We start from the raw sequence: 20,808 nt of genomic DNA, 5'->3' as shown, positions 1-20,808 counted from the left end.
TGAGAAGAAGCATGATTTATTGTATGGACACTGGGCAAGCATGGGAAGAACTGATGAGGACAGTCTGGTCAGTTGGAGGCAGTGGGCTGACACCAGGTGGCCTTCCCACGGTGGAGTGATGGGAAGAAGGGACAAAAAGGGCCAGAGAAGCTGAAGATCAGAGAAAGGGGCAGACTCAGGGGGTCACTTCCCTCAGTGTATAACTAGTTGGAGAACCATGAGACTGTGGGCTGAAAGCCATGTGCCACATAGCCAGGACACCCACTTCGTAGAGTGAAGTGAACTGGGAGTTCCCCCTTCTGAAACTCCTGTCCATGAGGTGATCTTCTGATGGCGGGTTCTGGGGAGCCAGGGCCGAGGCAGAGAAGAGCTAACAAAACACAACAGGGTGCCCCAGCCCTCATTTCTAGGCCTTTGCCTATGTCTGCACGTGGGTCAGTTGGACATCGCCTGCCACTTCTAGACTGTTGATGGCCGGCAAATGCTTCAGACGGTGGAAGTATTCACACAGGTGCTGCCCGTCCACGGCAACCTTGAAGCAGTGACCTTCACACAGGATCCACACCTGGGGAGAGACGCCACAACATTCACAGGGCACTTGGCAACGCAGGTTCGCACCTCCCTCTCCCACTCCCATCTCTCCTTCCTCAGGAGTCAGTCTAAAACCTGGCCTCCATCTAGCTAACCTGAATGGTTTGCCCTTCACCAAACACAAATGTTCTCTTGGCCTAGAACATTAGCATAGGCTGTTCCCAAGCCCAGAATGTTGTTTCCTCTACAGGGGAAAGTGCTGGCCCATCCCTTACAATGACCTACCCTGTCTCTCGCACCCCCTGACCCTTACCCATGTCAGCCAACTGTCTGCTCAGACCATATCCCTCACCCTCATGCTCACTCTCCAGCTGAACCCTAAGCCACTAGCGACAGGAATGGCGGCTCAGGCTGTCTGTGTCATTCTCAATGAGACAACTGGTACAAACGTTAAAGCATCGTGACCCATGGCCACCGCTAAGACTCATCGCGCAGTGTGTGAGGCCCAAGCTAGTATGTGGGGCGCTGTCCAGATGCTGCAGACTCCGCCTGCTCCACCGTTTCTGCTCTGGGGGACTCAGTCTTGTTAGGTCTTTGTTCTCACTAAATTAAAATCGTAGCTCAGGGGGCGAGAGAGGGTTCCACCGCTAAGAGCACTGGCTGCTCTTGCAGAGGCACTGGGTCCACTTCCCGGCTCCCACGTGGAAGCTCCCAGCTGCCTGTAACTCCTGTTCCAAGGGATCGGATGACTTCTGATTTCTGAGGGCCTCAAGCATGCATGCACATGGTGCATGTATATCCATGCAGAAAAACACTCATACACATTAAAAAGCAAACAAAAAACAAAAAGAAACCCGCAAAAACCTCAGCAGGGCCTGACAGTTCACACATGCCAGTCCAATCCTAGCAGTCAAAAAAAAAAAAAAAGAGCCAGGCTTGTTGCATGTCTATAATTAATCCCAGCACTTGAGAGGCAGAAGGATCAGGAGTTGAAGGCCAGCCTTGAACGCATAGCAAGTGTGAGGCCAGCCTGGGCTACACGTCTCAACAATAACAAAATACAAGCTCCTTTCACTACCCATAGAGCCCTACACTCTTCTCTCAACCTTGAGGCAGAGCATGTTGCCATGACATTTTCAAACAATGGCTGCACGTTGCCCTGGGGTGGGGCCCAGGCACTGATTCTTCTAATTTAAGCTCATGGGGTGATCTGATGTCATCATCAGGGTCGATAAGGCCTGCTTAGGGATCAGGCTTTCGGCTGAGCGCGAATCCCGCTCTCAGTGTGCTTCCTCCTGGGTGACTATAATTGCAGAAGCAAAGGAGTGAATGGCAATTCACTCCCGGGTTTGATTGGCACAAACTGGCTGGTATGACTTCATGCAAGTGCCTCGATCTTGTGAATGTGTTTGTCCATCTGTAGAAAGCAGGAACAGTGCCCTGGAGAGCAGAACTGTACTTTGACCTATGCAGGAAACTGAAGCAGCATTCAGGCAGTTCAAGACTAACCTTACCAAGGCCCCGTCTCAAAATAGAAGAAAAGAAGGATGGAGGGAGGGAGGGAGGGAGGGAGGGATGGAGGGAGGGTAAAGCAAAGAAAGAAAGGCTCAGGCCTGTAATCTCAGCTTTTGGGGGGCTGAGGTAGATGAATCACCTGACCTCTAGGCCAGCCACCCTACAAAGTGATTTGTAAGTAAGCCTGGGCTAAAGTGAGTCCCTCCCTAAAATAAAACAAAAGGAGGGCTGGAGATGTAGCTCAGTGGTATTGTACTTGCCCAGCGTACACAAGACTGTAGATCAGTCCCCAGAACGGGGAAGGGGGCACAGCAGATAGAAGCCCTTACTTCAGCAGGGACAGCTGTCATGAAATAATACCGATTTACACAACATTCTTCCCTCTTTGTGGTGCAGCCCTCATAGCCTCCATCCCATCACAGACCCATGCAGCCCCCTCTTGCATCCCAGCATCTTACCGAGAAGCTCTGGCCACGATTGAAGGGCATTTTCCCAGGCAGATTTCGCTCCTCAGGCCCCCAGGAGCTGTTGATCTGGGTGTTTCGGACCACCACCTTCTCATCCAAACGGGGATTCAGGTGAAAAGCAACGTCCATCCCAGAACGAAGGTTGATGTGGAACCTGGGATGGGCAGTTCACACAGACCCTGTCTGAGCACGGAGCTCTGAGCCCACCCTTACCCATCACCCCCAGGTGGCTCAGAGCCAGAGTCTGGCCAGAACAACCCTGGGAGCCACCAGTCTCCCAAGAGTCCTGGGGGCCTGTCTTACCTCTTAGCATTGGGCAGGACCATGCCTGCTATGAGGATGGTCTTGGATGGGTAGAGCCCACTTGGAATGGAGGTAAAGAAAGGTACAGGCTGTTGGGAGGATGAAAACAGCTCATCAGCAGCTGGACTGCTGCAGCAGGGACTCAGCACAAGGGACTGCGGACTCTGAAGTCATGCCTATGAGTCCTGCATCTTCTGGAGGGAACCCAGGGTCCTTTACTTGGTTCATTAAAGTTAAAAGAAAACCTTCCAGTGTTTCTCAAAATACATTTCAACTACCATGGGAGGAATCTTGACAGGGCACAAATGTCTTGTTGGGGTGTTGGGGTTTGAATAGAATGCCAACCCTCAGATGCTCGTATATTTGAATAGTTGGCCGCCAGTTGGTGGAACTGTTTGGGAAGGATTGGGAGGAGTGGCCTTGTAGGAGAAAATGTGTCACTGGGGCTGGGCTTTGAGGTTTCAAGTGACCTGCATCATTCACACACACACACACACACACACACACACACACACACACACTCTAACTCTCTCTCTCTCCCTCCCTCCCTCCTCCCTCCTACAAAATGTGAGCACTCAGCTACTGCTCCAGTACCACGCCTGCCTGTTTGCTGCCATGCTCCCTGCCATAATGGTCACAGACTCTTAAGCCCCAAATCAAACCCTTTGTTCTACGAGGTGCTGTGTTCGCGGTGTTTGTGAGGTCAATAGAAAAGTAGCCAAGGTAGGGCTTCCACTTGCTCATGCTGAAGGGGCCATTTTAAAGTTGAAAGCTCTGTTCAGCTCTCTGCTAATTTGCATGGGTATTTCTAACTGTTCACCTGGATGCAGGAACTTTAACTGATCATGCAAGTCAGAGGATGGTCCCCACTAAAAATGCCCTCCATCTCTCACCATGCCTAACAGAGCCAAGCTCAGGCTCTCTGTAGGGAACCACTTACATAAGCCGAGGAGGGGTACACCACAGGCTGGATTCCGGAAGTCTGTGGGAGAGATCAGGATTCCACTTAGAAGTGACACATACTTCAGGGCGACCTCAATATCTAGCCCTTGAGACCTCCCATTCCCCTTCTCTGTCAAGCCAGCATTTCTGAAACTTCCTGCTGTTTTCCTTGCGCCCTTTATGGTCCCCTGCCCTTTAGCCACTCTCCGTGCAGCCCAGCCGACTTGGGGTCCCCCACCTGCACTGCACGGGGGGGGGGGGGGGGTTGGGGGGAGTTAGACCAGCTGTGAGCAGTGCCTCGACAAGGGGCTTGACCTTAGTAAGCCAGCTAGAGGCTGGAGCCTGGGCGACTGGAAGACAGTGTGTCTACCAGTTGTATTCCTCGGAAGACTGTTTCTGAATCTGTGCTGTACCTAGGAGAGTTTGAGCCGCGTCATCTTTCTAGCACAGGGCCCGTGCCCAGGTTTCTCCACCCTCTTTCATAAGCACTTTGGTTCCAACTTTGAGACTCTAGGGAATTCTGGTTTTGATTAAAGGAAAGGAGTGGGGCTGTAGCATAACAAAAAAATGTTTATACTTACAGGAAATGGCTGTCCAAAGGCACTGTGAATTGTGTGGATGACGGTTTGAGCCTGGGAAGAAGAAAGGGGTCTGAACCAGTTCTCGCCATTGTGAAGACTATCACGTGCCACCAGAGGGCGCTACTTGATCTTCGCCCTTAAGCTTGAACCTCGAATTCTAACCAGGGAGGTCTTTCACCACAGCCCCTCCCCAGACAGGGACAGGGAGAGGCATTACTCTACTTCAGGGGAAGCTGGATTACACTAGAGGTCCACCCCACCAGCCTTGAGGGAGGGATGAACGTGTGGCTCCCTCTGGGACAAACGAACCCATTCTGCCTACTTCTGCCTCCCCGCGCTGGCGCTGGGATTACAGCGCGCACCATCACGCGTTGTTTGTGAAGTGCTAAAGATCAGACTTTGCAAGAGCTGGGCAAGCACTTCACTGACAGAATTCAGCCCCCAGCCCCATTTTCTATTTGATCGGAGCCAAGCAGGCACACCTGCGATCCCTTCCCACCAATACCGCTGAAGCCTGGTGCATGGGGAGCCTCATGGGGGAGGCTGAGCCTACCCCTCCTTTTAACCCACAAGGGCCATAATGAAGAGGTTCTAAAATGTAAAAGGATCAAGGAACTTACCACGGGTGCCTGGTGGGCAGGCCGGATGCCCTGAGGCTGAAAAGGATCAAGGGGGGGGAAAGGCGGAGATATTATCTATGGAGTCTGTGGGTGGGTGAGAGACAATTTCAAACTCCAGATGTGGTTCTTGTGGTCAGCTGTACCTTCCGAGACATGCTTACCTCCTTCAAGCCCACTGCACCCAGTTCTCACCCTCCTGTGCACAGGGGTGTCAGGAGACTGTCTCCTGGCTTCCTGAGAGAGGAGTCAATCTGCCAGACCACAACCACATCGTTTCTGGGCCCTCAGAGGCAAGAGCACCACCTCCCACTTCACCTGCTAGGTGAAAGTTAGCATTCCATACTCAGCACACAGCTCCAGAGCTTTCCTCGGAGGCAGAACTCTTGCATCCCATCCCCCTGGTGAGCCCCGAGGCTCCTGATGGTTAAGCCACTTGTTCAGACTTGCTCAGGTAGCCAACGAGATAGAAGATTCCAAATAGAATCCAGCCTGGCCATATTGTAACCATGGCATCCTCTACCCTCCAGGCCAGGGTCAACACTAGGCTGCCCTGCGAAGGCTTCCAGAAGTTAGTACGGTAGAAAGCGGGTCCTGGCCTGGACCATCAAGAACCAAGAAAGGCTAGTACCTTTCCCCTAACCCCAACTGCCTGGGTGACCACAGAGAGAGCTGCTGGCCTTTCCTCCCTGCCCCCATCCCACTCCCACCCCAGAACCCCCTCCCTCCTCTGTTTGCTTTCCATTCTTCCTGGTTGGGGGTGGAGCTCTATTGCACGCCAGCGCCATGCGAGGAGCCAGAAATACACAAAAGAACGAACAAGCCACGCTGTTAGTCTTCCAGGGGCTCCTGGGCAGGCGGAGAGCGGGTGGCACAATGAAGACAGACGTACAAAGGATGTTGTGACCCAAGCCAGCACAGACAGGCACAAAGCCCACGGTGACATAGGGTGGGTCAGAGTATAAACTCTTGAGTGCCATTTAAACAAAGAATTATAGTGTAATTAATAGTTTGCCAGGGACCAGGTGGACAGAAGGCAGCCTATGCAAGAGAGGTGTCTGGAGTGAGCGGTGGAGGAGGCTCGGCTGAGCAGGGTCGTGAGCTGGGTCTGGGCGAGGAAGTGTTCTCTTATGTCTCGGAGGGAATTGGAGCTTGTGTCTATTTATTATTTAAGGGTTTGTTGGTTTTTTTGCTGTTGTTTTGTTTTTTGTCCCACGTAGTCCAGGCTGAGAGTGATCTTGAACTTATGATCCTTCCAGACCCTGTCCCCAAGTATTAGGATTACAGGTATCCATCAGGTTTGGGCTCTGTTTAGAAAGACTTTGGGACCCAAGTCTAACAGTTTTTACAGTGGGGGAGTGTGAGGTGGAATGTCTTGGGGGAGGGCACTGTGCAGTGGTGGGCAGGAGCGGGGGAAAGGAACGGAGCCACAGATGGGGGGGGGGGGATTACCACAGGCTGGACCCAGACAGTGGCTAAGGAGGGAGGGATGATCGAGCCTGGCAGAACAAAGGGGAAGTGAAAGAATGCAATGCGGAGGTGGGGCCTGAAGGCCCAGGATAGCCTGTGGTTGGCACCTGCCTCTGGGCTCTATCATTTTGATGGACCTCCGGGGCCCCAAACACTTAACTCACTTTTGGTTTGCGGCCCCGGGGGTTCTGTGAGAACTGGCCAGGATGAGAGAATTGCACCGTGGAGAAGACAGACTGGACAGGGGCTGCTGAGTTCTGTTAAAACAAAAGCATGTCTGGGTGACAGGAAGCAGGGGGCATGGTCAGAGCAAGCACAGGCAAAGAGAGAGAGGGTTAGCTTCTGACCCCGTGGAAAGAGGCCAAGAAAAGGGTTAGGTTGGCGTGAATGAAATCAGGGTGCTCCTGCAGGAAGATGGTCAGGAAACGGAGTGTGAGCCTAAGGCTGGGGGAAATGGGCCTAGCATATCCTGGCACACCCAGTTTTTCACAGACTATCTCTAGATATTTATTTATTTATATACTGTGTTTGGTATTTTTGGTATTTGGGTTACACAGAATTCAAGGCCAGCCCAAGCTATACAGTAAGAACCTCTCTTTAAAAGAAAAAAAAAAATGGGTTTTCAGAACTGGGCCTAACCTGTCTTTAAAAGAAAAAATGGATTTTCAGAACTGCGCCTGGTGTTACATGCCTGTAATCACAGCACTGTGGAGACCGAGGCAGAAGGATGGTCACAAGTTCAAGGCCAGCCACGGCTATAGAGTGAGACACTGTCTTCATATAAATAAAATACTTTGTTTTCAGAGCTGAGCCTGGTAACATATATCTGTAATCCAGCGATCAAGAGGCTGAGGCAGAAGGGTCACAAGTTAGGGGCCAGCCTGGGCTACAAAGTGAGATCCTGACACAGAATGCAGCAAAAAACTCACATGCAGAAAGTTTTTGGCTTTTTCCTTTTCCTTCCTTCCTTCCTTCCTTCCTTCCTTCCTTCCTTCCTTTCTTTCTTTCTTTCTTTCTTTCTTTCTTTCTTTCTTTCTTCCTTTCTAATACAGAGGTCAAACAGACCCAGACTGGGCTCCAGGAACCATGCTGTGCCCCTTCTAGGACTCCCTGGTCATCTAGCATTGGACAGCTGCAGAGAAAGAGCAGCTTTGGCATCTTGGAGACCCAGGCCGATTGTTCATTACAGAGAAAGCAACACCAAGACGGACAGAGGGACAGACAACAGGCAGGCAGACAGACACCAAACCAGAGAACCAGTGCAGCCCCAAAGCTACCCGGGGAAGATGCTTGCTGGTGCCCTGCTGAGTGGACACATGCCCAGCTGGTCACTGTCCTTCAACCCGGGGACAGGTGCCAGCCGCTCCTGACCTGGAAGGTGATGAAGGACAAGTTCAAGGAGCCGGAGACAGCAATGGTGTCCACAAGGTGGTAGGGAACACGGTGTGGGTACTGCGTGAAGAAGTTCTTGTTCACCATCACCTGCGGGAAGAGAATTGAAGCGGGGGCGTGTCGGCCCAGGCTACACCTAGCTTTACATTCGGAAATAAAGAGCTGAACCCGCATCTCGCAGCCAGCCCTTCGAGGCAGGGGCATCACCCTCAGTGGGGTGTGATGGGTCACTGCACTCAGACCCACTGTCCACTGGGCTCCTGATCTGCAGTTCAGACTGTCACTCACTTATTACTCCAGGCTTATCGCTCCTTTTTTAGAATATTTTTAGAGCTATTTCTTTTTATGCGTATAGATGTTTTGCCTGTGTGCATGAATGCACACCACATGTATGCCTGTGCTGCTGGATGAGGGTGTCTGATCCCCTAGAACTGGACTACAGATGGTTGTGAGCTGCCATGCGGGTGTAGGGAACCGAACTCCGGACCTCTGCAAGAGCAAGTGTTCTTAACCACTGAGCCATCTCTGCAGTCCCCAGATTTATCTTTTCGATCTTGATTCATGGGAGTTAATTTTGTTGTTGTTGTTGATGTTGAAAAAGGGTTTCGTGTAGCCCAGGCTCGCCTCAAACTTGCTACGTAGCTGAGGATGACCTGATCTTCCTGCTTCACTCCCCAAATGCAGGGATTACAGACGTGTCCCACCATGCCCAGTTTCTCCAGAGCTTCATGCGAGCTAGACAAGCATCCTACCCAGTGAACTACATCGCAGCCCTCACCTGTGCGTAGGATGCTTATGAGCCGCACAGGAAAGGCAACATCAGGTTTTGCTGAGCGCACACAAGAAGCCCAGTGTCACACAGACAAGCTCAGGAGTAGACACACTCACCCCACCCCACCTCAGAGACGGTACCCCGAGTTTCTCCTGTAAAGTCACTGCCTTCTAGCCTGAAGAAAGGACAGAACAAAGCTGTCAGCAGACACACGGTGAGACTGGGGACGCAGCTCAGTGGCAGAGGGCTTGCCTAATACACAGGAGGCTAGGTCTGACCCCCAGCACCACAAGAGTAGATGCTACTGGGACCTGTGGTGGAGGAATGGAGCTATCTTGGACTTTGGGACCTGTGAAGCTACCTGCGCACGAGGTCCCACCCTCTGGAGGAGCTTTTGACTGACAGTTGGCACTGGTGTGGGGGGAGAGGGGAGCCATATCTTTTCAGTTCTGTCGCTGCTGCCGGGTGGCCGTAATCCAGCAAACAGCTTCACACCCATGTGTACAACGTGACTCTAATAAAACTCCGTGGGCTGTTGAGGGGGTAAAGACATAAAAGAGGGGAGTGGGGAAGGTCAAGGTTCCAGAGGGAGTGGAAAGGGGCTGAAGGGGGGGAGTGTGTTTACTCAAAATACATTCTACACGTGTATGAAATTATCAAAGAATAAATACAGAGATTTGGGGGGTGGGGCTTTGGGTTTCTGTTTGTTTGCTTGTTTGGTTTTTTTACACATGGGACCTAAAAGCAACATGGTGAAGATTGAGGTCTTATTTTCTGAGTAATAAAATCAAGAGGTGTGTCTGTAGACACAGGCTGGAGCGTGTGAGGCAAAGGTCGCATCTCAGTGAGCATGGCTATTAAAATGTAGTCCACCCAGGAGGACAGGTTTTTTTGCGGGGGGGGGGGGGTTAATTCCCCACTCACCTTGAAGTCTGACCTCTGCACCAGGAAGCAAAGTTCAAAGGGCATCCCCTTCTGAAAGGGCATCTGCATCTTCCTCTCCTCGGGCCCCCACTGTCCTTTCTGCTTCGTGTTACAGACCACATACCCTCCATCTTCAAACCGGGGATTGAAGTGGAAGGCAATGTCATTCTCATTGAAGCCGGTCTGAAAGTTCACAGCAATCCTAAGGCAGAGAAATAGGCTTACCGCCAGGGTTGGACAGAACCGCCTCTGTCTGCTTTGTTAGCTTGTTGGGGTTCATCAAATTCCGACCTAACGTACCCCCAGCAGTCACTGCATTCTGCCCTTCCTGCACCCTTTCCTTAAGCAGACAATTGGTAAGGGAAAATGACAGCAGCAGCAGCCTCCATCAACGACAAAAACCCGCCCATCTTTTGCCCCAGGCTCTGGTCACAGGACACAGAGGAACCAAGCTGGAACTTGGAGCTCAGCAGGCGCTATTCAGGGGAATTGTTTCTGGAGAACTGTCATCAACCATCTTACTCAGCTGTGTACCCTGTATGCAGCACCACTGTCATGGCTGATTTTGGTTGTTGACACATCTGGAATGAGGAAACCTCGGCTGGTGAATTGCCTCCGAGGGTTGACCTAGGAGCAGGTCTATCGGGCATTCTTCTTGATTGTCGGCTGGTGTAGGCGGGCCTGGGCAGTGAATCTCTGGGCAGGTGGGCTGGGGTTGCATAGATAGATAGATAGATAGATAGATAGATAGATAGATAGATAGATAGATAGATAGATAGACGATAGATAGATGGATGGATAGACAGATGATAGATGGATGGATAGATAGATGGATAGATGGATAGATAGATAGATAGATAGATAGATAGATAGATAGATAGGCAGATGATGGATGGATAGAAAGATAGATAGACAGATGATAGATAGATAGATGGATGGATAGATAGATGGATAGATAGACAGACAGATGATAGATGGATGGATAGATAGATAGACAGACAGATGATAGATAGATGGATGGATAGATAGATAGACAGATGATAGATGGATGGATGGATAGATAGATAGATGGATGAATAGATAGATAGAAGGATAGATGGATGGATAGATAGATAGATAGATAGATAGATAGTAGATAGATAGATAAAAAGATAACTGAGCACACTAGGGGGAGCAAGCCAGTAAGCAGCATCCCTCTGTGGTCTCTGCTTCGGCGCCTTCCTTGACTTCTTTCCGTGATGGATTGTAACTTACATGCCAAATAAACCCTTTCCACCTCAAGTTGCTTTTGGTTGGTGTGCTTTAGCAACAAAGAGGCAAACTAATACAAAGCCCATCTGGCCAGGCATGACGTTGTGGCGGTAGGAATGGAGCCCGTGGACTCACGTGTTTGAATGCGTGGCCACGGGGAGTGGTACTATTAGGAGATGTGCCCTTGTCGGAGGAAGTGTGTCACTGTGGGGGTGGGTTTTGAGGTCTCATGTGCTCAAGCCACGCCCAGTGTGGTACACAGTCTCCTTCTGATGCTCGTGGATCAAGACATATAACTCCCAGCTCCTTCTCCGACACTACATCTGCCTGCACGCCGTCACGCTTCTAGCTATGACCATAACAGACGAAACCTCTAATTGTAAGCCATCCTCTATTAAATGTTTTTCTTGCCAGGGTCATAGTGTCTCTTCCCAGCAAGAGAAACCCTAACTGAGACAATGTACCCACTGGTCAACAGGGGCCAGCCTGTTACGGTGGTACCAACTACTTTCTGATTGGATTTGAGGCAGAAATTCATGCCTGGTACTGTAGACCTGGATAAAAGCCTGCAACTAGCCTAGCCGGGGCGGTGGTGGTGCACGCCTTTAATCCCAGTACTCGGGAGGCAGAGGTAGGGAATCTCTGTGAGTTCAAGGCCAGCCTGGTCTACAAGAGCTAGTTCCAGGACAAACTCTAAAGTTACAGAGAAACCCTGTCTCGAAAAACCAAATAAAATACAATAAAATGAAATAAAAGCCTGCAGCTAGAAGGTCTTAGGCTCTAATGGAGAAGCTAATACCACTGTGTTGCTAAAATGGACACAATGTTCACAAAAAAAAACATCTCTACATAATCATGTTTGTGTCTGTAGATCAAAGCTCTGTCAGCCGTGGGCAGAGAAGCCTCTTTTTGTAGTGGGCGGTGATAACTGCAGAAAAAGTGACAGTCACACATGGGCATCAATGGTAAAAACCAACAAAAACATAAATGGGCCATCTCTATCACCCTTGCCAAGGTTCGCAGAATGTTGCGGAAGGGAGGGCAGAAAGACTGAACGAATGAAGTCCTGGGGAAGGATGGAATGCTCTGGAACACTGTCTTCCAGGTGTAACACGGCCACTTTCCTTCTGAGCCCAGAGCAGCTACGGTTATAAGACCCACACAAGACAGCATCAGACGACAGCACTGTCTGGAGGGAGGAGGGCTCCTGACTTCACACGCTTCCCTGGGGAATTTTAAGAAGTTAACAGCAGATGTGGGGACGGGGGTTTGGCCAGAAGTCTTCTTCAGTGGTGCAGCCACAATAGCCAAGTGACCATGTTCCTGTAAACATGTTTTCACGCATGCTCAGGGAAGCAACCTTTATGGTCACACACAATGCATGGACTGCGGGGAAGGGGGCTAGTTGGGAAAGGTAAGGGGTTCAAGAGGAGTGGGAGAGAACAAGAGAGGATACTGCAGGTAAATATGATCCACATACATTATACACATGCATGAAAATGTCACAAGTAATACATGATAAAAATATTTCAAAAAGGGCTGGAGAGATGGCTCAGAGGTTAAGAGCATTGCCTGCTCTTCCAAAGGTCCTGAGTTCAATTCCCAGCAACCACATGGTGGCTCACAACCATCTGTAATGAGGTCTAGTGCCCTCTTCTGACCTGCAGGCATACACACAGACAGAATATTGTATACATAATAAATAAATATTTTTAAAAAATACTTCAAAAATTAAAAGCAAGAGAAAAAAAGAATGTCTTAGAAATTAATTACAATTGATAACAAAGATGGACATCAGGAATTCTGCCCGCTGGGGACTGGAGAGAGGGTTCCGAGGTTAAGAACATTTGTTGCTCTTGCTGAGACCTAAATTTACTTCCCAGTCACCACGTGGTGACTCACTACCATCTGTAACTCTAGTCCCAGGGGAAACAAAGGCCTCTTCTGACCTTTGTGGGCAACATGCACACATGTAGCATACAGACACACATGTAGGAAAAACACTCTCACACATAAAATAAAAATTGAAAATAGTAATAAAGAAAAATGGTTCCCAAGCCGGGCGGTGGTGGCGCACACCTTTAATTCCAGCACTCGGAAGGCAGCAACACTCTCTGTAAGTTCGAGGCCAGCCTGGTCTACAGAATGAGTTCCAGGACAGGCTCCAAAGCTATGGAGAAACCCTGTCTCAAAAAAAAAAAAACAAAAAACAAAAAAAAAACCATACAAACAAAAATGCTTCTCAGGAAAGTCTTTTTGAACAAGTGGACAGTGTTTGGAAGCTTACACTGTTGGAAGCCAGCCATAACCTGCTTATTGCAGAATGAATAGAACAAATTCCGAACAGGCGAGATAGCTCAGCAGATAAAGACACATACTGCCAAGCCTGGACTCCTGGGTTCTATCCCCGAGATCCTCACGGAGGCAGGAAAGAACAGACTCTTCAAGGTGTCCTTTGATATCCACATACACGCCATGGCAAGAGTGAGTGTGTGCGTGTATGCTCACATGTACACGCATGAGCACACACACATACACGTAATTTTAAAAAATTCAAAAATTATGTAAAGTTGTTCTCCAGGCATGAGAAGCCTTCACCCCAAGGGCAGTCTTCAGAAAGTGTGTCAGGAAGACACATGAGGTACGGAAGGCAAGCACAGACTCTGATCTCAGTTCCAAAGTGTCACCTGATATGACCCTTGACCCACACTAACTTGGCAAGTTCCCCTTTTTACCAACAGTGGAAAGCTCCCATTTCCATCCCACTCCTAGGAGGAAGCCTCTCCTGTAGCCACTTCTGGAGTACAGCCAGGGCTCCAAGGTCAGCAATTAAAATCACAGAAACTTCCAGAGAAGCGGACTCACAAAAGGAGCACCACCAGTGTTTGCCCTGCCTCCCCATGTCACAGCCAGCTTGGATTCAAGATCCAAGTTCAAGTCTGAGGTTCTCCCTCAGGTGCCACCAGTCCAGCCTTCCCTGAACTCTTGAAGTGGTGCCAGCTCAGCTACTCACTGGTCTCTGTAGCCCTCACACAGGGCTGTCACGTGTACCCCAACACTGTGCCACACTCAGTAACAGCTTATGACAGTTCCATCAAGTTCCTCTCAAATGGAGAGCCTGTTTGAGTTTTCTGTGGAACATTCTAGGCAGCAGAACGCTTTTGAAGTCCTCAACGGCTGAAGCCTTAGACATCAGGACCTACAAGAAATTCCTGTGACCCTAAGTCAGGCACTATCCCAGCTAGGCATGTGTTTGGGAGGCTTGAGTAGACACAGGATCACAACATCAAAGACTGAGTCCTCTTTAGAGAGAGGTCTCCTGCAGCCCAGCCTCACCTCAAACTTGCTGCGTAGAGGAGGAGGAACCTGAACTTCTAATCCTGCTGCTTCTGCCTCCTGGGTCTGACATTTTGATTACGTCCATCACAACTGTGGGTTGTTGTTTTTGTTTGTTTGTTTTTATTTTGAGACAGAGTCTTGATAAATTTCCCAGGCTGTTCTAGAACTCACTTAGTAGCACAGAAAGGCCTTGAACTTGAGATCCTCCGCCTTCACAGGGGCTTATTATTTTAGAGACCCACCAGGGGCTTCCCTTTTTTTATTTTTATTTTTTGGTTTTTCGAGACAGGGTTTCTCTGTAGCTTTGGAGCCTGTCCTGGAACTCACTCTTGTAGACCAGGCTGGCCTCGAACTCACAGAGATCTACCTGCCTCTGCCTCCCGAGTGCTGGGAATAAAGGCATGTGCCACCACCGCCAGGCATGGGGGGCTTACTTTTATAAAGATAGTATATCCCCGGCTAGTCTCAAGCTCCTTATGTAGTTGAGGTTGACTTTGAACTTTTTTGTTGTTTTGTTTTTAAGAAAGGTCTCACTATGTAGCACTGGCTATCCTGGAACTCACTACGTAGACCAGGCTGGCTTTGAACTCAGAGATCCACCTGCTTTTGTGACTTTGAACTTCTGATCTTCCTGCATCAGCCTCTCCCACGCTTGGATTACAGACATGCACCACCATATGCTGTTTATATAGTTCTGGGATCTACCCAGGACCTTGCGTGTGCTAGGTAAGCGCTCCACTAATTGAGCTACATCTCCATCCCTGTGATCACTCTTGATAGGAACTCTAAATATTTCCTAGGACTTAAGAGGCTATAGAGCTGGAACTGGAGAGATAGCTGGGGGTGGGGGGGAGGGGAGTTAAGAACACTTCCTGCTCTTCAGAGGACACTAGTTCAGTTTCTGCATCCTCATCAGACAGCTCATAACTCTGACACTCTCTTCCGGTCTCTTCTGTCACCTGCACTCACATGGCATAGGCACACGTATGTGCATGTGCACAAACACACACAAACACACCTAAAAAGAAAATTAATAGAACTGCCATGGGAACTAATGGAACTTCCCTTTTTGCAGCACCATGTCATGGTGTCAAGAGTGCATCCTGTGGCCGGCCACTCTGGCCATGCCGCTACTTCCCCCTCGGACTGTGAGCTCCCTGGGAGCAGCATACTCAGGAGCCAGGAGTCTACAGCGTCTGTCAATGGTGCCAGGATGGCAGGAGGTATAGGAAGGCCAGCTCTCCATAGCCAGTAGCTCCATGGTTGCTGAGGGATTAACATCAGTTTTATAGTGGTTTGAATAGGTATGACCCCATAGACTCGTGTATGTGAATGCTTGGTCCATAGGGAGTGGCAATACTAGGAGGTGTGGCCTTGCTGGAGGAAGTGTGCCACCGTGGAGGCAGGCTTTGAGGTCTTATATGTTCAAGCTATACCCAGTGTGGCACACAGTATCCTTCTGCTGACTGCAGATCCAGATGTAGAACTCTCAGCTCTTCTCCAGCACCATGTCTGCCTGAGTGCTGCATGTTTCCCGCCATGATGATCATGGACTAAACCTCTGAAAACTGTAAGCCAGCCCCAATTAATGTTTCCTTTTATGAGAATTGCTGTGTCTCTTCACAGCAATAAAAAGACAAGTGTCAGCTGGGTGGTGGTGGCACACACCTTTAATCCCAGCACTAGGGAGGCAGAGGCAGGCGGATCTCTGTGAGTTCGAGACCAGCCTGGTCTACAAGAGCTAGTGCCAGGACAGGCTCCAAAACCACAGAGAAATCCTGTCTCAAAAAACCAAAAAAAAAAAAAAAAAAAAAGACAAGTGTCACCCACATACTTATTTGCAAAGGCGTGGATGGTCCCCTGGATGGTGATCTGAAGTCCCTCCTGTAGTCCTCCTTGAATTATTCCAGAAAAGGGGATGGGCTGCAGAGGGAAAAGGGAGAGATATCGGTTGGCAGGCACTTGCTTGATGTGGCAGTACACAGTTAGGGCTTGGGGGCATGGCCATCAAGGGGCTAGAATCCTAGTCACACAGAACTTAGGGTCCCTCACAGACGCAGGTCCAATCCAGGTTATTACAGTCATTCTGAGGATACCAGAAGTTTGCCGGGTTTCTGAGGCATGACTGGCAGTGGACTTCAAGTCACTTCCTTCCATAATCTGAAGGAAGTGACAGCTGAGGAACCTACCAGAAGGAAACAGCATGCAAATGTAAAGTAAGGAACTAGAATGGTGGTGAGGGCTGCTGGCCCCAAACCAAGTTCCCCGAAAGACCTCAGGGTCCTGACTAGGGATTCAGGAGGCCAGAAGACCAAAGGGACCTACTGTTCAGTTTTGGAAAGTAAACCATTTCCTCCTACGAGAGGGCTGAGAGGGAGGCATCCCCTCCTACCACCATGTAACAATGGCAACCAGGACCTCACCCTCCAGACCAGCTTTGCTGTGGGCTGATGGAAGCAGCCTCATTCCTGAAGCTCACGGCTCCTGTTCATGTTTGCCCCACTAGTCTGTGAGCCTAAATGTTCCCTCTACCCCAGGCCCTGCAAGCAATCCACCCTCAGGTCTCTCCCTGATCTCCCTAAAGTGTCCTAAAGGAGCACTGGGTCCCACTGAGCATCACTATGTTTTAGAGTCGGTTTGAACCCTCATCACTGCTCAGCATCTGTGGGGTCTTCCAAAACATAGTCTCTCTTTGCCTTAGTTTCTCCATTTGTAAACGGGGATAAACCACCTCCCCTGCTTGCTTCTTCACAAGGCTGGTACCTCTCTGTTCCCACCACTTGCCTTGTGCTCCCAGAGCCTAATTCCTAGACTGATAACTTATCAACATCCAGAATGCCTTGGACACCAAGAGTGGATGTGAGAATCAGCTAGCAGACAGTCAGGATTTCCCACATCCCTTCAGCGCTCTTAATGGCTTTTCCAACACCAACTCTGAGTCAACGCCCTAAATAAATCAAATACTCCAGGAGTCAGGCAGGTGATGGAGTGAAGTGGCCAGGTAGGGCACAATAGGGAGTGACAGGGATTGGGACAGAGTTGGCCTCACACCATTTAGCAGGGCACTGGTCACTCGGCTCTAACGAATGGTCATCATCCATGCCCATGCTGGGGAAATCAAGCAAGCAAACACGAGACAGTTTAGTACCTTGGGACCCTATTCGGTTTGGGGTTATGCACCCCCCATTCCTCTTAACACTCCACTTGGTAGCCTGGTTCCTCCACCTGCTTGTACTATGCATGCACAACCGTCTCCAAACGATGCAGCTAGAAACACCCGCCCCAAGTCTCTGACGGCTGCACCTGCAGCAGGCTGAACTACTCCCACATCTGAGCAATAATGTAGTTTCCCTGGTAACAATCAAATTTAGACAATTTCTTTTCAAATGGATCCCTAATGCGTTCAGGTAGTAAAAAGAGAAAGGGTTCGTCCAGCCTGAACTGGTTTGGGGTATTGTGTAGTAAGGCGAAACAGTGAAATGGGGGGGGAGGGGAGGGTCCTCCCAGTCACCAGCCGGTGCCTCTGCAGGGGGGAAGGGACTTGCACGGTTGAACTAACGAATAGATTAGCTATCCGTCAAAGCAGAGAACCACTGGGACCACGTCTCTTAGTAACCAGTTCCCTCTTCTTTTGAACCCTGTAAAAGGAGGCAGTACTCCCCACACCTGGCCCACTGTCAGTCTGGAGCATCTCCCACTCTCACTGAAAGCATCGCTTCGGATAAGCTGTGTGGCTCCCTCTGCAAATCCCTGTAAGCCCCTTGCTTTGAATTCTTTGGAAAAGACACCAAGAACCTGGAAACACCAACCACAGGTAGCGGAGCTGCCAAAGTCTCGCCAGACCAGAAGTCTGGGCAATGGGATGAGTTCATGTTCTAATTCTGGGGTGCAGCTGACTCCTCACAAACGTACAAGAATTCTTGTCAGGTGTGGTTCGGCACACCTGTGATCTCAGCACTTGGAAAGTGGATGCAGGGGCATCTGAGTTCAAAAGCAATTAGTTGAAAATGCACCCTGTATGGTTAGCGGTACGTGAGAGGATGAGTTCGGTGAAATACGACTGGCGTCATTCTGAAATGGCCTGGGACTGGAAAGGAAGGAAGGTGAAGGTGTACGAGAACAAGCAAGACAGGCTCTGAGATGGCGGGCTGTTTGTGCACTTCTCTGCAGGCTCAAATCAACAGAAAACAGCCACCCACCAAAGTCAACCCACTGGCTGTTAGACCACAAATGCTGGCCCGGTAGAGACATCCGCCATGACTTGGATGCTATCTAGGACCTTCCCTAGCATGACAAACTTCTAGCATGTGTCAGTTCTTAAGGCAGAGGGATGGGACTCTAGGGTCGGCTTCCTAGACACAGCTCTTAAGGCCTATCAATCATCTTCAATAATCTGCTAAACTCAGCGACCCCTCAAGCCTAAGCAAAGAGAACCCCTCAGCAATAAACTCAGAGAGCTCTTTGCTCTAAACTTTGACTCCCCATAAGCTCACTCTCCCATCTAAGACCAGCAACCCCTCCCCTCTAAAGTCTATAGATTTAAAGAACTTCCGTTGTCCTGTGGCTTGCTGTTCCTTGTTCCGTGTTTCTGTTGGATCTCCACCATGTTCCAGCTTCCCCTGCTGATTGTTGAAATGCTGTCAGTTCCTACCTATAGCTAACCAACACCCCAGCCAGATTCTCCTTCCTTACCTAACTGACGCTGCCTTCTGGCCTTCGTCCTCCAGTTGTCTGGCCACCCAGAACCTATGGAAGCCTGTGATGGCCCCCTCATTCAGACCAACCCCACTGTCATCATTCGGGGAGAGCCACATCTCACGTTGGCTCTGTCACTGTTTCAGTAACCGGAAACAACAGTGTGCCGTGTTTGAGTTCCTTTGTTTACACCCTCATCCCCACAGGCAGCCGGAGGGAACTGTGCACTGACATGCCAGGGAAGGTTTGGTTGTCTTGTTTCTGTGATACTAGGGATTCAACCGAGGGTCTTAAGTTTGCTAGAGAAGCATACTTTATTATATCTGCAGCCTGGCACGAGATGATTGTAAGGGGACTTACTCCTCCTGGGGGCTGGAGGATGCAAGCACAGCCTGCTTTTCCAGAGGACCCACATCAGGGAACCACTTGTAACTCCAGTGCCAGAGGATCTGATGTCCTCCTTTGGCCTCCCTGAGCACCTAAGACACGTGGCATACACTCACAGAGACACAAGTGAAAAACAAAACTCCCCTTGCCTGACTTTTCCTCAGAGCTTTTGCTGGCCTCTGAAGACTTGGTACTTAACTTGCCAGCCCTCCGGGGCAATCACAAGCCGTGAAGATCAGAGAGTGGATGAGACAGCTGTGAGTCGTGCACAGGAAGACACAGGTATAGGAGAACAGACACATGCTGGGCAGTACGGGCTGCTCTCTGAAGAATCAATTTCCCAAAGAAGCTTTGTGAGGTTTCAGTGTCTTAAAGCAATCTCAGGTAGCCTAGGCCAACTATAGCCTAGGTTGACCTTGAATTTCCTGCCTCAACCTCTTACATGCTGGGATAGCCGTGTGTCCCACCACCCCCAGCTTAGACTTTAGTCCCCAAATGCTGAAACATTATTTAGCATGAGTGGATCTTATAAGCATGGCTGTTCGTGTCTTAGCATGGAGCCAGGCTGTTCATGTCTTAGCACGGAGCAAGGCTGTTCATGTCTTAGCATGGAGCAAGGCTGTTCATGTCTCCGCATGGATTGCAAAGGACTGGAAAGAACCTGAACTAAAAGGAAAAGGCAAATAAACAAGCTGTTTGCACATGGCGCAGTCTGTAAAGGATGAAGGTGGGGACTCTGAGGAAGGATACGGAATGACACCATCTGTATTTATTTCATTTTGTGCGGTCGTGGAGGCCAGAACCTGCAGCAGTCAGTTCTTTCTGTCCACCGTGTGGATTCCAGGGACCAAACTCAAGTCGCCAGGCTCCGGGGCAAGAGCCCTCACCAGCTGGGCCAGGATGAGGTCATTTGTATAGAAAGTGGGAGGGGCAGCCAGCTGTGTTCAGTTACTAATTTGTAGATAAGCTATCTCTGGAGAAAATCCCCAAGAGAGGCTGCAGGGAAGGTCTGAGGCTCCGAGCACTCACCCCATCCTCAGAAACGGTCCAGAGCCTGGGAATGTTGACTAAAGTGTCAAAAAAGACTGCGGATACACCGCCAAAGTCCAAAGTCTCCTGACGCAGGAGACTGCTGGATTAGCCAGCAGGTCTCACCTAGGGACCAGTATCCTTGCAACAGGGAGGTCATGGGGTCAGGCTCTGAAGAGGACTCAGCAACAGAAGAGATACTGTGTGAAAGGGCTCAGTGGAGGGAGGCGCCTGTGACCAAGTCTGACAGCCCGAGTTAGGCCCTCGGGACCAGTGTGGTGGATGGAAAAGGCGGTACCCAAGATTGTCCTCTGACCTCTGAGGCATACACACACAACAAACAATGTTTTTTAAAGAAGCGTGAGTTGCCGGGTGGTGGTGGTGCACGCCTTTAATCCCAGCACTCAGGAGGCAGAGGCAGGAGGATCTCTGTGAGTTCAAGGCCAGCCTGGTCTACAGAGCTAGTTACAGGCTCCAAAGCTACAGAGAAACCCTGTCTCGAAAAAACAAGAAAGAAAGAAAGAAAGAAAGAAAGAAAGAAAGAAAGAAAGAAAGAAAGAAAGAAAGAAAGAAAGAAAGAAAGAAGTGGGAGC

The 20,808-nt window shown here is 49.9% G+C and overlaps 1 protein-coding gene across 2 annotated transcripts in view; it reads right to left on the bottom strand.

The window, feature by feature from the left end:
* Lgals9 (galectin 9) overlaps positions 1 to 20,808 on the bottom strand; it is a 24,260-nt gene continuing 3,452 nt past the window's right edge. The window contains exons 2-11 of one of the 2 annotated variants that reach the window (XM_005349433.2): positions 15,939 to 16,027; positions 9,515 to 9,716; positions 7,798 to 7,908; positions 6,591 to 6,683; positions 4,960 to 4,995; positions 4,340 to 4,390; positions 3,757 to 3,798; positions 2,817 to 2,905; positions 2,505 to 2,667; positions 1 to 565 (exon numbers count right to left, since the gene is read on the bottom strand). In XM_005349433.2, the coding sequence (XP_005349490.2) occupies positions 419 to 565; positions 2,505 to 2,667; positions 2,817 to 2,905; positions 3,757 to 3,798; positions 4,340 to 4,390; positions 4,960 to 4,995; positions 6,591 to 6,683; positions 7,798 to 7,908; positions 9,515 to 9,716; positions 15,939 to 16,027 (1,023 nt within the window). In that variant the 3' untranslated portion in view covers positions 1 to 418. The remainder of the gene's footprint in view (positions 566 to 2,504; positions 2,668 to 2,816; positions 2,906 to 3,756; positions 3,799 to 4,339; positions 4,391 to 4,959; positions 4,996 to 6,590; positions 6,684 to 7,797; positions 7,909 to 9,514; positions 9,717 to 15,938; positions 16,028 to 20,808) is intronic. The other variant, XM_005349434.2, reaches the window with a different exon arrangement.

This window comes from Microtus ochrogaster, chromosome 7 (assembly GCF_000317375.1).
Source record: "Microtus ochrogaster isolate Prairie Vole_2 chromosome 7, MicOch1.0, whole genome shotgun sequence".
Classification (NCBI taxonomy): domain Eukaryota; kingdom Metazoa; phylum Chordata; class Mammalia; order Rodentia; family Cricetidae; genus Microtus; species Microtus ochrogaster.
Note: the sequence above shows the minus strand (reverse complement) of the source record. Positions and strands in the feature narration are given on the sequence as shown.